Source organism: Siniperca chuatsi, linkage group LG15 (assembly GCF_020085105.1).
Source record: "Siniperca chuatsi isolate FFG_IHB_CAS linkage group LG15, ASM2008510v1, whole genome shotgun sequence".
In the NCBI taxonomy this organism is placed as follows: Eukaryota; Metazoa; Chordata; class Actinopteri; order Centrarchiformes; family Sinipercidae; genus Siniperca; species Siniperca chuatsi.
In genome coordinates, this window is record NC_058056.1 from 3,480,940 (window position 1) to 3,498,301 (window position 17,362).

Genomic DNA, 17,362 nt, shown 5'->3' on the forward strand with positions numbered 1-17,362 from the left:
AAGGTCATCAATCATAACAGAGAATGTCCTATCTGTTAAATATGACCTAAACCACTGCAGCACAGTTCCCTGAAGGCCAACCTGTTGGGCCAGATGTCTCAGAAGGACTGAATGGTCCACGGTGTCAAACGCTGCAGTAAGGTCCAACATTACCAGCAGCACAGGCTTTTTTGCATCGAGGGACAAGAGAATATCGTTCTGTACTTTCAGCGGAGCGGATTCGGTGCTGTATCGTGTTCTGAAGCCAGACTGGAATTTTTCAAAGATTTGATTGTTTTCCGGAAAAGTTTAGCTGAATGAAGACTATTTTTTCCAAAACCTTGGACAGGAAAGGCAAATGGGACACAGGTCTAAAATTTGACAGGACAGCAGGATCAAAGTTGGGTTTTTTTTAGAAGAGGTCTGACCACAGCGTGCTTGAAAGCAGTTGATACAGAACCTGAGCTGAGGCAGCTGTTTATGAACGAGAGGAGACATGGCCCCACTGTGTTAAAAACATGTTTAAGAACCTTGGAAGGAATAATGTCCATAGGACAGTTAGTTGGTCTCAATCCCTGGACCACCTGAGCAAGGAGAGACAGTGACACTAGCTCAAACAAATCAAACACAGAGAGTACAGAAGAAGAGCATAAGTCAAAACTGTTAGACATATTGTTAATGCTCTGTTTAACAGAGGCTACTTTGTCAACAAAATAATGGAAAAAATCATCACAGGTTGACTTTGTCACATGCTGCAGAACATTACTAGATGGATTAGTAACAGACTGAATTGTACTAAATAGCACTCTCGGGCGATTACAGCTGGTGGAAATAACATTTGACAAATACTGACATTTAGCTGCTTTAACAGCATTTTGATACTCAGTGAGACTGTCCCTCAATATACCCAGTGATACATGTAACTTGTCCTTCTTCCACTTGCGCTCAGCCTGTCTGGACTGCCGCCTGAGGGCATGGGTGGTGTCATTAAACCAGGGGTCTGGTTTAGTTTTGACAGATATGCATCTGAAACGAGCAATGCTGTTAAAAATCTCTGAACAGGTGCCATAGGTAAGCCGGCACAGAAGCAAGCAGAGGTGGCGGTGTATTTGAATGCCCATTTTTTGCACATTGAGGCAAATTGTTCACAGTATCCTGTATTTTCAGCAACATCAGACGATTATACGCAAGTAGTGATGACACATCATGAATGACAAACAGTAGAAACACAATAATGAACAGCAAACTCAACAGACGCGTACGGCAAGTCATATACAGCGGCGCCATCTTGCCTATAAACAGTTGTGTGATCTGAGTGACCATGGCCTGGTTGCTATCAGAGCTGTTCGAGAAGGATCCCTTGGTTGGTCAGCGCTTGATGGTAGGGCGCTACTTCTGGGTTAGTGCCTGCTGGGTTCATGTTGGCCAGATCGCTCTGTCGTAATGTACGATTTTCAAACCCACAGATGCAGAACACAAATGGAGAATCTTATAATAATAATAATAATAATAAAACTTTATTTATAGAGCACTTATCAAAACAAAGTACAAAGTGCTTCACAACAAGAGAAATAAAATACATAAAATACACAAAAGCAATAAAAAAACAGTTACCAGTTCAGGTAAAATCAGGATATGCTTTCAAATAAAAATGTGTTTTGAGACGAGACTTAAATGAAGACACTGACTCAGACAACCTAATTTCTTCGGGCAAGTTGTTCCAGAGCCTCGGGGCCCTGATGGCAAAAGCTCTGTCCCCCTTAGTTTTCATCCTGGACTCAGGAACAGACAGGAGACCCCTGCCTGAAGATCTGAAACTATGTGAAGGTTCATAAGGGATTACAAGGTCTAAAATATAATCTGGGCCTTAAAAGTAATCAACAAGATCTTAAAATCAATCCTAAAACGAACAGGGAGCCAATGTAAAGAGGCTAAAACAGGTGTTATGTGGTCATACTTCTTGGTCCTGGTTAACAGCCTAGCAGCTGAGTTTTCTACAGTCTGCAGTCGTGTCAAAGTTTTTTGATTAAGACAAGTGAACAGGCTGTTACAGTAATCAAGGTGTAGGGAGATGAAAGTGTGTACAACCGTTTCTGCATCACTAAGATTTAAAATAGATCATATTTTTGCAATATTTCTGAGGTGATAAAAACATGATTGGACAAGCTTAGTGATATGTTGCTCAAAACATAAATTGCTATCAAACAGGACACCAAGATTTCTTGCAACAGGCTTGATATGTTGTGACAGTTTACAAGTAGATGGCAGTATTTGTTTAGTTATGTGTTGGGGCCCAATAACAAGGATTTCAGTTTTATTTGAGTTGAGCTGAAGAAAATGTATCGACATCCAATTTTTTATGTCAGACAGGCAGTCCTGCAGAGAACTCAGCGTACTAAGGTCAGTGGGCTTGACAGGGAGGTACAACTGTGTGTCATCCACATAACAATGAAAAGAAATACCATGTCTGCAGATGACATCACCCAAGGGAAGCATGTATAAGGAGAACAGTATTGGTCCCAAAATTGAACCTTGAGGCACACCATACTTGATATGGGAAAAGGATGACATGAAGTTATTAATGCTGACACAGAATTTCCTATTGGACAGATAAGATTAGAACCAGTCTAGTGCAGTGCCAGATATGCCCACCGAGTGCCTCAGTCTATCTAAAAGAATGCCATGATCAGTTGTATCAAAGGCAGCACTTAAGTCCAACAGCACAAGAATTTAACACATGCCTGCGTCTGCATTCATTAAAAGGTCATTGGTGACTTTGAGAAGGGCTGTCTCAGTGCTGTGGTGCTGACGAAAGCCAGATTGGAACTTTTCAAAGGTGTTATTGTTTTCCACAGCAGCAAGAAGCTGCTTAGATACAAGTTTTTTGAGAATCTTCGAAATAAACGGCAATTTGGAGATTGGGCGATAGTTATCCAGGAGGGTGGGATCAAGTCCAGGTTTTTGTAGGACTGGCTGGACACAAGCTGTTTTAAAGAAATCAGGGACGCAGCCAGTAGACAGCGAGCTGTTAAAAATAATTTGTAAAAGGGGTGCAATACAATCCATAACTTCCAATAAAAACCTAGTTGGGATTTTGTCCAGAGGGCTGGAAGACACTCCCATAAGAGACATGATGTCTGCGAGTTCAGGCAGAGTAACAGCAGAAAAATTACTCAAAGAATCCCTGAGCGGGTGATCCACATCTAAAAAGACATGGTTGGGGGTGATATCAGATCTTATTAACTCCACCTTTCCAGCAAATTGTAAATTAAATTTTTCACAATCAGCATCAAACTCAGCAGGGGCACAAGGAGAGGCTGGATTAACTAACTGATCCACAGTCTTAAATAGGAATCTGGGGTTGTGCTGATGGGCAGAAATAAGTGCAGAGACATGGCATGTTCTTACATCCTTCACCATTCTATTATAAAGGCGTAATAACTCTTTCATGGCCACAAAGTGGACCTGGAGACCAGATTTCTTTCATTTGCGTTCTGCTCTTCTGCATTTCTTTTTACAGCTTTGAATACTGTCATTTAACCATGGCTGTTTTCTAGTCTTTGGGTTTGGTCTATTTTTCAAAGGAGCTATGAGATCTAAGGTTGAAGAACACAGGTAGTTAAAATAATCAACCAAATCGTTGGTGTTGGAGGAATCGGGAAACACACTGCCAGGAGAATTGAACAGTGTACAGAATTTTGAGGCACTATGCTCATTAAGGACATGTGTGTACTTAGAGCAGGATAATTCAGTACTAGCAGCCTGTAATTCACAGTTAAAAACAGTACATAGGTGATCAGATACAAACATGTCCCTGATTTCCACAGATGTATTCCCAGACCCAGACTAAAGACTAGGCCTAAAGTATAGCCACGGGACTGAGTTTGGCCAGACACATGTTGTTGAAAGTTAAAAGTTAGTTGATATTTAAAAAATCAGCAGCAAGGGCATAAGAAGAGTCATCAACATGAATATTAAAATCAACACAAAGAACAATTCTGTCATAATTTAAAATAAGACTGGATAAAAAATCAGGGAGCACCAACAAGAAGACCATCTTGTGCAAACAAGGAAAAACGATCCCAGAATAAGTTAAAATTGTGAATAAAATCAATGTCATGGGTGCTGCAGACAGACTGGAGCCAGGTATGAAGGCTGAGGATCCTGCTAAAACGGCCAATTCCCAGTGTAAAAAAAAAACCAGTGTAGGAATTGGACCCGAAATGAAAGCATGCTTTCCACTGCTGTTGAGCAGGTCAAAGAGGCGGATGAAGTCTGCTTTCGTCAGCTCAGATTGCTGACGGGCGATGTCATTGCTGCCGACACGGACTATGATTTTTGTGACGGCTGGAATTGCAGCCAGAAGTTCCGGGAGCTTTTCGAAGATGTCGAGGGTCGTAGCTCAGAGAAAGCAGTGTGTGACTACATTAACAAAGCGGATATTCCTTACTATGGAATCTCCAACTATCAGCGTAGCTGGGGGGATGAGAGGAGGCAGAGTTGATGAACGTGGAGACCGCTGAGTTCCATCAGCTGTCCCTGGGATAGACATGGCCGGGGACTTCTTAGCAGAGGTGTTCTCTGCTGTGTCTGGACGAATGAGACCTCCAGAGCTTCTCCTGATCACAGCCTCTTTCAGTAACTTGCGGTGAGAGGAGGAGGAAGACTTGACCGCTGGAAAATGGGAGCGTCCCTCCAGTGGAGGAAAGTCCTGCGTATCCAGGATGTCAAAGCTGTTGGCCAGCGGGAGGTCCCAATGTGAAGGAGGAGGAGGCGGGTGCTTTGCACCATGTCTGTCCTTACAGGCTACAGTCCAGTCCTTCTCACCACCCCCACCGACGAATGACCGTGCACCCACTGGGGCTTGGCAAGGAGTAGAAATGGCCATTGCTTTGGGCTTTGCACCCATGAGGCGCCACAGATCTTCATGCTTAGCTGAAACGACTTCATTCATTCATTCATGCTCCAGGGCGCAAGTGATGATGGAGCCGAGCCATGGAAGAATGGGATCATTGTCCAGTACAGGAGTGGAGCAGTCAGGGGAGCGAGATGGGATGGTCCCATTCCGGTTGCCGCAGTCAGAGGAGCTGAGGACTGCAAGGTGTTTTGCCTGGGCCGGGGCGACAGTGGAGAACTCCAGGATGAGCTTGTCTTTTTCTCTGAGCTCGGCTTCCAGACAAGCGATATTTATCTTCAGCTTTGAGACGGTAATGTGACAAGATCCACACTCAGCCATCAGGCTTGCAGTTAGTCCGTAAAAGTGCTCAAAGCTTAAAATCCTTAGTAAAATCGACCAGCTAGCCTAGCCACCAGGCTAAAAACAAACCTAGCTGAGCTAGCAGCAGTGGAGGCAGTCCGGTAAACCACGTTGAGTTGACAGCCAGCTTAAAATCTCTTAAGATCTATAAGTCCGATGACTGAAATCTTTTACCAAGATAAAACATATAGCCAGGAAAACTGTAACGTAGAAACTTGGTTTAATAAAAAAAACAATAAAATGTAAATTTTTCATCATGATACCCTATCTAATCCAAGTGTTTGCGATATTATAGAGGTAACAATAGCCTGTTATTTACACAAAATTATTTAGCAAAGAGCTAAACTGTACAGACATTCTCACTCATGCACTGACATACTTCCCTTGCATTATATCAAAGGGCATCTGGGAGAAATTAAGCAAGAGATTTTTAATGAAAATTATGCAGATGCGCAAGCATATGTACTGGACTGTCTTGGGATCGTATCGCATTCTACATACGACATTCGAGACATTGCTGCAGATGCATTGCAGAAATGGTTGATGAACCCGTTTCTCATTGAATTGAATTTAATTGAATTTTATTTATATAGCGCCAATTCATAACAGAAGTTATCTCATTGCTCTTTTCCTATAGAGCAGGTCTAGACCATACTATTTATAATATTAATTACAGAGACCCAACAAATCCCACCATGAGCAAGCATTTGGCGACAGTGGCAAGGAAAAAAGAGGGCAGATACCTTGGACAGAACCAGACTCAATGGTGGGCGGCCATCCGCCGCTGCCGTGTTAGGTTTTGAGAGATAGAGAGAAAGAGAGAGAGAGAGAGAGAGAGAGGGGAGGGGTTTGGAGGAGGGGGAATGGGGGAGAGGGAGGCACAATGCAAAGACCACATAGAATTTCATTTCATGCAGTAATGGGATAAAATGCATACAGATGGAGAGGAAGAGAAGGAGGAGAGGAGCTCGATAACTGAAGACTCTGGCTCCCATTCTACTTTTGGAGACTCTAGGAACCACAAGTAACCATGCATCCTGGGAGCGCAGTGTTCTAGTCGGGTAATATGGTATTATGAGATCTTTAAGATACGATGGTGCCAGACCATTAAGAGCTTTGTAGGTGAGGAGAATGATTTTAAATTCTATTCTAAATTTTACAAGGAGCCAGTGCAGAGAAGCTAATGTTGGAGAGATATGATCTCTTTTCCTAGTTTTTGTCAGTACGCGTTCTGCAGCATGCTGGATCAACTGGAGAGTCTCATTGCAATACTAAATCAGATAACTACAGTGGATAATAGGGTGAATACTGTAGTTAAGGATTCTCTGAACATTTGGAGTGGAAAAAAACACTAAAGAATAATGGGGAACATATCTAGTTTGCAAAACTATGTCAAAAAGCAATATGTCATGTACAGTATAAGATGAGAACTTTGCTTTGTGATGCTGATAATAATGCAGTATGTGACACTGATAGATTACTATGTTGTCCTAGAATTGAAAAGCAGACTCAATGAGTTAGACAAGTGACACAGGATTGGCATGCTATGGTACAAATGATTGCAGATAAATGTGCAGATGTGAAATCTACTCTAGTCAATGTTAATTGTTTTCCTTTGAAAGATGATGAATTCCACATGGGTCATGTGTTTTGTTTTTGTACTTTTAGTACTGATCTGTGTGTGTTGTGGATGTTGATAATGTAATGTAATGTTTAGTAGAATCTTTGCTCAGGAAAAATAAAAATGCCTGTATTGATTTTTTGAAAAGTGTATACCTGTAAACAGCATTGTCTGTTAAGACAAGACTGTTGATGATGTAAACATGCCTTGGAAATAAAATACCTAAACGCAGACAGCGAGTGTTCATTTTTATGACAACAGCCATGGATGAGGTTATGAAAAAGATATACTATGCGCCAGAAAATGCAGAGGGATATGGGGGTAAACAAAAACTTAAAAACGCTCTGTTTGACAGTACAGGTATTCGCTGTGCAGACTCTGTTATAGAAAACTGGCTCTTAAAACAAGATGCTTATACTCTTCACAGAACAGCTCCTTTACATTTTAAGAGAAATAAAGTGTTAGTGAATACAATAGATTGGCAGTTCCAGTTAGATCTAGTGGACATGTCAGCTTATTCAGAAAATTATGGGTTGCGTTATTTATTAACATGTATAGACGTGTTTTCAAAATACACATGGGCTCGGTGCTAGAAAAATAAAAGTGGAAGATGTGTCTCAGCAGCCTTTAAAGATGTTTTAGATGAAGGTAGAATATCCCATAAAATACAAACAGAAAAAGGAAAGGAATTCTTAAACAAAGAGTTTGAAACATTAATCAAAAATAATAGAATAATTCACTTCACCACATCAAATGAGCCTCCGTTGTCGAACGGTTCAATAGTACTCTGAAATCTAAAATGTGCCGTTATTTAACAGCCATTAATTCTAAATGTTATGTAGACATTTGCAAGACTTAGTTAGGTCAGTTAGTTATCATCCTAGTATTAAAATGAAACCATCTGAGGTAACAAAAGACAATGAGCACATTGTTTCTAACAACCTATATAAAATAAAAGACAAAGTAGTAATTCATTTTAAATATAAAGTCTGTGATATGGTGAGATTTTCAAAATTAAGAGGACCTTTTTAAAAAAGGTTATACTGATTAATATTTCATGGTAATGGAATGTGTATCGCAGAGCCCCCCTGTTTATAGGTTAAAAGATTATGATGATGAGGTATCACAGGGGACCTTCTATGAACCAGAATTGCTAAAAGTTATTGTGGATAAAGACAAAACGTTTAAAATAGAAAAGATCTTATTTAGAAAGAAGACAGGGTCGGAATATTATACCATTTGGTACTAGTCAAATGGGTGGGATGGCCAGATACAAGTAAATTTAACTCTCAGGTCATTCAGTTACCGTAGGGTTTTCAAGCGTACTACATACTGAGACTTTGGGTTAGGGTTTTTTGTTACATTACCTAGAAATTCTTCTACATTATTTTACCCCAACAACACAACAGCAAATTTCAGAACAAAGCTACCCAAACCTTTTCAGTTTAAAGTACATTATCAAGTGGGATTAATAGAAATTCAATATTTGCTTCATGTTACATGTCTGGTTTAAAACACAATTCCTGTCCCCTGACACACTGGCATTGACATATGATGGTGCTTACATCAATCAAAACAAGTCTTTATCTAATGCATCTATACAGTGGCTGGAATTTGAGGCTTTCAAAAACAAGATAGAAATTTGGCATGCCCTCAATCATGAGAGAGTTTGCTGGTTGTTTTTGGCATGGCTGTCTAATGTGCAACAGTCCTGGACATAAAAATTCTGTTATTGCATTTGGTGTTCTTTACAGACAGTACAAAGAAAAAAATACAAGCTCTTAGACAGCAACACAAACTCCATGTATAGGTGATGTGGGAATGCGAGTGGGAACAAACCAAAAAAAGAGACCAAATTCTGCAGAACTTTTTGAGAAGTCACAAGATGCCTGAAAGGCTTGACCCACGAAAGGCACTGTTTGGGGGCACCAACGCATGCAGACTTACACTACAAAGTTGCTAAGGGTGAGAAAATGTATTATTATGAATTATTATGTATCCAACTGTACAGGCTAGTTAAAGCTACCCAACTGGACATCCTAAAGTAATCTTCTGCGACTTTGGGACCGAGACCAAATTGAAAATTACTTTGGGCTGATAAAATGTACTGTGCTACCTTCCAGGGGATTGTATCACCCTGTGCTTCCATATCACTGTAACAATAAGCTAATGTTTCCTTTGTGTAGAATGTTCAGAGGTTCAAAACCAGTGCCTAGAACCACAGAGATCCTGAGAGAGGCCTCTTGGGAACTTGGGTCAGCTTAGAACTGAAAAAGACTGTTGAGAAAGGTTATGTTGTCACCAAGTTGAGGCATATGGCATATTGCAGCGAAGAGCAATGATCTGTTTAAAGAGTATGTAAAATCCTTCCTACAGCGAAAACAGGAGGCTTCAGGTTACCCTAGTTTTGAGGGCATTCGGCTAAATCCAGAAAAAACTGCTGTCAACAAAGCTGCGAAATATCAACAAACTGTTGCTCAACTCTTTGTCAAATCTTTGAAAACCAGGCTGCATCCGAACTAGTGACAGAACCTGAACAATTTGCCCGCTGCATGTTAGAAGGTTAGCTCCATGGTATAACCCCCAAACCCGCAAATTAAAGCAAACATCACAAAAACTTGAAAGCAAATCGCGTTCCAACAACCTGGAAGAATCATAGAGGAAAATAAAGTAGTAACGACTTGTTTCTTTAATAATACAGTTTTAACTATTAGAGAAAAAATTCATCACGTCCTGCCATCGAGCGGTACTGATTTATCTTCAAAAACAGGAACCTTAGAAACAACTGTAAAACCTGATATATATTTTGACTGCTTTGCTCCTATCGACCTTTTTCAACTAACTTCGATGATTAATTCATCTAAGCCATCAACCTGTCTCTTAGACCCCATTCCAACTAGGCTGCTTAAAGAAGTTTTATCCTTAGTTAGCACTTTGTTACTGGATATGATCAATCCTTTAAAGTAACTGTAATTAAAATTAAAACCCACTCTTGATACAGGGGTTTAAGCCAACTATAGACCTATATCTAACTTTCCCTTTCTCTCTAAGATCCTTGAGAAAGCAGTCGCCAATCAGTTGTGTGACTTTCCAAATAATAATAGTTTATTTGAGGATTTTCAGTCAGGATTTAGAGTGCATCATAGCACAGAGACAGCACTGGTGAAAATTACAAATGACCTTTTAGTCATTAGTCAGAGACAATAGACTTGTCTCTGTACTTGTCTTTTTAGATCTTAGTGCTGTGTTCGACACCATTGACCATCACATCCTATTACAGAGACTGGAACATGTAACAGGAACTGGAACAGATCTCATAATACCATATTACCCGACTAGAACACTGCGCTCCTAGAATACAGGGTTACTTGTGGTTCCTAGAGTCTCCAAAAGTAAAATGGGAGGCAGATCCTTTGTCCTTTGCAGATCAGTTGTCAAGCTCCTTTCCTGTGGAAACACATCCCAATTTGGGTTCAGGAGGCAGACACCATCTCCACATTTAAGAGTAGGCTTAAGACTTTCCTCTTTGATAAAGCTTATAGTTAGGGCTGGCTCGGGTGAGCCCTGAACCATCCCTTAGTTATGCTGCTATAGGTCTACACTGCCGGGATGTACCTCTTTCCTTTCTCCTCCTCTCCCTCTCCATCTGTATGCATTTATATCCTATTATTGCATGTTACTAACTCGACATCTTCTCTCTCCCGTAGTTCTGTGCTTTCTCATTTCTCTCCTCTCTCCTTCCCTCGCTTTCAGCAGGTATTTCTGCCTCCAGAGACTGGATCCATGGTTGTGGGCCACTTGCTGCCCCCGCTGTTCCTGTTATTAGCTCTGTTACTAATACGGTCATTATTATTCATATAGATGTCATTCCTATTATTATTAATTTATTAATAATAATGTTACCACAACAAATAAATTATTACAAAAAATTCTAGGTGGTATTTGCATTTTGCCTCCCTCTAGGAAAATTTTTCTTGCCACTGTCGCCAAATTCTTGCTTATGGTGGGATTTGTTCGGTCTCTGTAATTAAAATTATAAAGAGTATGGTCTAGACCTGCTCTGTAGACACAGAAACAATAGTTAGGAATAAAAAGGCATTTGAGCTAAAAAATAAATCAGTTGTAAAAAGGTGGTGTACATCAAACGTTGTGGCTTCTCTGATCTTACAACCTTACCGTACAACTATTAAAATGGGTGGTAGAGAGCATGTTGATTTTGATTTTAGACTACAGCATTTAGTCTAATTTTATCAGGGCCGTCAAATAGTGAAAAAACTTATTTTGTAAAAATGTTGATGATGATTTGCTAAAAATTAGAAATGTGAATTTTATTGAAGATTTGCCTTTGTCTTTATGTGATGATGCACGTAAATTTACGGTGGCTGGGAAGTGCAAAACAACATTACAAAGTGTGAAACACTTTTACAAAGCTCGAGACATATTTACATTTTGGAAAACATTTGGTTCTCAATAAGGGGCTGGTCTTGAGGGTATTTTTTGTGGCTTGTTTAGACTTGCATTTCCCCTGCTTAAGAAAGGATTTACCGTCGCATCGCATTTAAAGACAGCAGCTAAAAACATTGTTTCTGATGTTATCACCAATGTCATGAGTCATAGCAACAAACTGCAAGAGGGGTCAGGAATAATGGCAATATCACATCGACCAATAAAACGTCCACCTGGACAAAGGGGGAGTTCCCAACTACAGAGGCATCGTTGAATATTAAATAAGCAATACTAAGATAAGAAAAAATACACAAGCAAGGAGAAGTAAGTCGGCAAAATGTCGTAAGACAAGAGATATATTCTAGCAGGAATGGCTTTGGTACATAACATGTCAAAAGCATGTGTTAAATCGGAATTAGAGCTGTCTGTGGTGCCTTTGACACAAACAAGTATAGAGAAATATGGCTGCATCAAAGTTCCCCCTCTTGCAGCCATTTCAGACTCTGCGCCAATACAATTTTTTGTCCCGGCAAGCACAGAGGACTATCTGGATCTGAACAATACTTTTCTATATACACGTGTTAAGATCACCAAAGCTAACAGGGGGAAATCTGGCACAAGGAGATGAAGTGGGATTTATCAACTACCCAGGTTGTACAATATTTTCACAAGTGGACATTTTGCTGGGGGATAGGCTCATAACAGTTGTCAATCACCTATGCTTATCGATGTATTATAGAATGTCTTTTAAATTATTGGAAGGATACTCTGCAGACGGAGTTTTGATCTGGACTATTCTGCATGGGTACTGCAGGACATATGGAGGATGTGACAGCTGGATAAGATAACGAAGGACTTGTTAAGAGAATGGGGTATACAGAAGGAGGCTGCGTGGTAGAGTTAATTACTCCTTTACATTCTGATTTGTTTTTTTCAAAACAAGTTAATGATAAACGGTGTAGATATTAAGATCAAATTTATAAGAGCTAAAATAGGGGATGCAGATTTAATAATATTCTTTCTCTGAGAAGGAGATGCTCCATGCAAAATTTTCAATAAAGACAACTTTCTTCTGATATGTTCTGACATGATTTTATTTATCCTTAGACACAGGCAGGCCAGAAAGCAGATCAGTTCTGAGCTGGAGATGATCGGGTGTCTTGGCTTTATAATTAATCCCATACCCGTAGGGAACACTTGTAAGCATCATCAAAACACTCCAGAAAAAATTGAATGTACATTGCCCCAGAAACAAAACAAGATCATTTGTGTTTAGAGTAATTGTCCTGCTGGCTTTACATTGAAAAAACAAATTTTATACCAAATATAAACAACTCAAGTTTCTATGATGCATTACAAAGTATGAAACACTTTTACAAAGCTTGAGACAAATTTACATTTTAGAAAACAAATTAACAAGACGCAAAACACTTTTACCAGTCCCGAAACAAATTTACAATGACAGATTCTTCACGGAAAGGGAATGTACCATACACCGGAAGTGACACGGTGAAAGGTGTTGTTGTTGGTGAGCGCTGTAAATTCGTGTTGTGGTTGTGGAGTTAATGCCGTATATAAAGTTTATGGTGACAGAACATGGACTGCGGCCTAGGGATGTTTTGCCCGCTTTGTGGCAAACACATGAGCAGCTTAACGTGGTTTTGCTTTACGTGTGGTCGGTGTTTGGAATTTCTAAAGGACGCGGACCAGACGGAAACACCAGACATACTTCATCAATGTGTTCAATATTTTAACGAGGGCCACTCGTATGCTGTAATCGTGGACATGGAACACAATCAGTTACAGAAGCCAGAAAACTGGGAGTCTGCAACAGAACTGTATATGAAACTAAAAGAAATGGCTCAGCTATGAAATGATCAAAAAGGGAGGGTTTTTTGTAGTGGTGGAATACTGTTGTCTGTCTGAACACAATGTTTATGAATCTGTCACCCACAGCTTAATTGTTTTTAAGTGTGAAGTAAATTAATCAAAAATAGTAAGTATTTATTAAATTTTTGCAGTATAGAAAACTTTACTTCTTGAACTATTTGTTTCTTTATCTAAAACAGTGATTCACAGAGGGATCCCAGTTTGAGAGCCACAAATCTAAAACATTTTCAAAATGTTAACAGTGAGAAAAACATGCTCACATACTGTTACATTATAAAAACAATTTGGGCAACTGCACTTTAAAGTGAACCTTTAACAACAACAATGTTTTCAGAGTCTTAACTCTAGGGTTCATCCATCATTTAGCTTAAAAACAGCCAAATCCTGGACTATTTTGAATTCCAAAGTCCGTGACTTAAACAAAGTGTATGAGTCTAGGAGTGGTAATTTCAAGGAGTTTGTACATGTATTTGCCATTGGGAACACAGAGTCATTCCAGGAACTCTATTTGTGGCAGTGGTTCCAAGCCAGATGGGGGAAGTGAAGACAGCACAGTTGCAAACATCAAAACATCTTCCACAGACACAGCAGCCTGGCCTTCTGCAAAAAAAAACCAACAATTCAGATACATAATTAGGGGTTCAAGCTCAAAGAGCTGAAACCCTATTGTAATTGTACTGATTTTTATTATTAGGGTTTTATTATAAGTTTTCCGACCTTTAATCACGTGATGCATATCATTTGATAGATATCCTCATACTGAACAACTTTGCCTCAAGTACTACTGCTGTCAGTCAAATTGTTCATCAGAAATTCGCTATCATCTTAAAAACCTACTTGCGCAAACTAGTCCTAGATTTTTTGCCCAATCGCAACCAAACCAGTGCAGTACAATTGTCTGGACTCTCTAGATCAATAATTGTCTAAAAAAAGTTGAATTTTACCATTTGGGTAGCCATAACAGGGTCATTTAGAAAATGGCCGTGGCAAAACACTCAAAAGCCTATAAATCTAAAACGAAAACTCAGAACTTCACAAAAATTGGTGAGCATATGAGACAACATTCTAAAGCAGTGGTTCTCCACTCCAGTCCTCGGGACCCACTGCTCTGCACATTTTGTATGTCTCTCTTATCTGACACACTCAGTACAGTTCATGGAGCTCTCTCCTTGACAGCTGATGATCTGAATCAGGTGCATTAAATAAGGGAGACTTACAAAATGTGCAGAGCGGTGGGTCCCGAACCATTGTTCTATAGAAGCATGCAAAATTTCATGGAGATCGGACCATTGGTGGCACTATAACTTTCAAAAAGCTTTGAAAAATATATAATTCCCATGGTAAGTTCCATGTAATGGTCTTTTCCTTCTGTGATTTAGGTAGTTACATTACTGCTAAATAAAACTTATTGTCTTTTGATGCTTATGTGCTTAAAGGCTGGAAATGCTTGAACCCCGATAAATGCTGCTTGCAGCTTTAATTTCCATGAGTTTTCTTTACTAGATATAAAAAACAAATAAACAAACAAACCTTCACAATCAAGGAGATGGTCTGCCCAGTAGCCCATGGTTTGACTTTCTTTAAGTCTTTGATTACTCCCCGAAGGACTGAGGCCAGGTTTGAAGAGTATCTCAAGGTCAAAAGCAGTGAGTTGCTTTTCAGAGTGGCACAGGGCAGGGGCCAGCAAAGTAGGGTGCTGCTGTAGTGCAGTTAAAAACTCCAGGGTTGAAAGACCCTCCCTGAATCTACAGAGTGAACAAAAACATTGTTTCACTGCTGTGTAGTGGCAACTGAATTTAAATTAAAGAAAACTATTAAATATTCTTTTCTCTACAATTACTATCCACCTTAACAAACGTACATTTGGGGGGAAAAATTATTGTGTTGAAAATTGATTTAAAGAACCCTGTTTTCACATTGCACATTAAAAGTTAATTGTTACAAACTAAGTATTACACACAGAAACAGAAGACTGGAATGACACAGACGGCTGGGTGGCTTGACCACTTACAAAGTCTACATGCCCCATGCACTTTTTCAAAACTTTGTTGTGTTATAGATTCAATTTAAAATAGTAATATTAATCTTTTTCCTCATCAGTATACGCACAATACGTCAATGACAATGCAAAAACTGTTTTTTAGAAATTGTAGCCAATTTAATAAAAAAAAAAGAAATATCACATTCACATAAGTTAATGAACCCTTTTCTCAGTATGCTGTTGAACCACCTTTGGAATAATTCCATCCTGGATTCCTTGTGTATGAAGCTTCAGGCTTTACACACCAGTCAACATCAGCACACTTTTATATCTGATTTTATATTATATATTATATCTGCTTTTATATTATAAAATAACCTATATAACCCTTTAATGCAAATAAATTCAATTTTATTTATAGTATCAAATCATAACAAGAGACATCTCAAGACACTTTACAGACAGAGCAGGTCTAGACCACACTCTATAATATACAAAGACCCAACAATTCTAGTAATTCCCACCACACCAATCAGGGCAGGAATAGATTCAGATGTAAATGACACTGGCACAGTATGGAGCAGGTGGTTGGATAAACAGCAGCAAGTCATCAAGGGTTTGATGGATCAAGTGAGCCACTCTGCTGCCAGATGTGCAGTAGAGGTGGATGGATCACTTTAAGGGGTAACTGGACTGATTTTCCTCTTGAACTCTATGGAGGAGTTAGTCAGGAGGAAAAACCTGAGATCTAATTTCTGTTTTTGCTTTGTCATTATGATGTATTGTGTGTAGATTGATAAGGAAAAATATTAATATCTATTTTAAATTGAATCTATAAAGGTGTGTAGACTTAATGAAGGCACTGTAGTTTGACAAGGCACAGAATGAAGCGACATCACATATCAGTTGAAATATGTTACAAATTCTGTCATAGTGACAAATTGGTAACGGATATACATGCTTGCATAAACCAAAGATGGGGACCCTGAGGTATTTCTACAAACTAAAAATTCTTATATAAATACATAAAAAAGAAGAAAATCTCATCACTACAAATATCATCTTACCTGTCAATTACAGATGAGTTCCGTTCAATAACATACCATTGGAGGTAGTCTGAAACAATTTCTGTCTTTTCTTCCACAGTAGCCACATGTCTCAGACAACCTGCTGTCTGTAACATTGTGCTGTGTCTCATCATACATTTGTGCAGAGCATCCAATGAAGCAGCATTCTCAATCTGAAACACATGAAAAGGGGCATAAACACCCCAGTCAATAACTGTAAGCACTGTATCTCTTTATTTTTTTAATGAGATACATACACAGCATAGTGTAATTTTACACCATCAAAAACTAATAAATTAATGAAACAAATTCTGTACTGGATATGGGAAGTAAACACTGTCTCAAAACACTGCAGGAACTATGTAAAACCCTGCCCTACCATACCGTAGCCTTATGCTATTCTCACCTTTTGCAAAGCTTTCCCTAGTTCTTCATCAGTTATTAAATTAATTGGTGCTTTGAATGAAGGCTGGCCTGCAAGATAATGTACAAGATCTTTCGACAGGAAATGGGGTCCTGGACCTCCATGCACAACTGACACAGCAATCATCTTTCCTGCCAGGTAGTATTCATCCTCCCTAACAGCTGTGAATGAATTCAAATTGCAAAATTAAAACAAACAATACTGTTATATACAAGCATTTGTCATGTGATATATATGGTCAATAATCATTAACCAACCATTAGTAGCCTATCAAAAATGGGCCGGTCTTTTAGGTGTTTCATTAGTAGAATTAAAAACTCTCGTCTTGGACCACCAGTGTCAATTCCCTCTTCCAGAACACCAGTATCATCAGTAAATCTGACCAGCATGTCACAGGTTTCAGAATATGTTGTGCGCTTGAAACCTCTGACTGCCCCATCCCAAACATTAGCCCTTGAGATGTTGAACCGGCTGACTCTTTTATGATCAATAGGAAGTGACAGGTTTGCTATGATGTCAGGTAATGTAATGTCCGTCTCCTCCCTGTAATGACAAAAAGTGACTTAATTTGTGGATATTCCAGATATACCAGAACTATTGTACAGTGAAAAAACAGGAGTGCTATAGTCAAAAGCTGTCATATTACATTGCTGTGTGTTGGAAATTCTTCACATTGACAGCAACCGGCTCTTCATCC

The 17,362-nt window shown here is 39.3% G+C and overlaps 1 protein-coding gene across 1 annotated transcript; it reads right to left on the reverse strand.

Moving 5' to 3' along the window:
• Positions 1 to 12,428: 12,428 nt before the first annotated feature.
• LOC122861652 (G2/M phase-specific E3 ubiquitin-protein ligase-like) lies at positions 12,429 to 16,883 on the reverse strand. Its single transcript, XM_044166389.1, has 4 exons — positions 16,648 to 16,883; positions 16,242 to 16,414; positions 14,724 to 14,938; positions 12,429 to 13,793 (listed from the first exon to the last, which is right to left on the reverse strand). Exons 1-4 carry the CDS (start codon positions 16,789 to 16,791, stop codon positions 13,684 to 13,686), a joined length of 642 nt encoding a protein of 213 aa, XP_044022324.1. The 5' UTR covers positions 16,792 to 16,883; the 3' UTR covers positions 12,429 to 13,683.
• Positions 16,884 to 17,362: the final 479 nt, after the last annotated feature.

Excerpts from the sequence above, each read along its gene's own strand:
- LOC122861652 (XM_044166389.1), bottom strand. The coding sequence starts at position 16,791 with ATGATTGCTGTGTCAGTTGTGCATGGAGGTCCAGGACCCCATTTCCTG. Across the intron at positions 16,415-16,647 it reads TAGGGAAAGCTTTGCAAAAG|ATTGAGAATGCTGCTTCATT; the intron begins GTGAGAATAGCA and ends CATGTGTTTCAG. Across the intron at positions 13,794-14,723 it reads CCATCTCCTTGATTGTGAAG|AAGGCCAGGCTGCTGTGTCT; the intron begins GTTTGTTTGTTT and ends TTTTTTTTGCAG.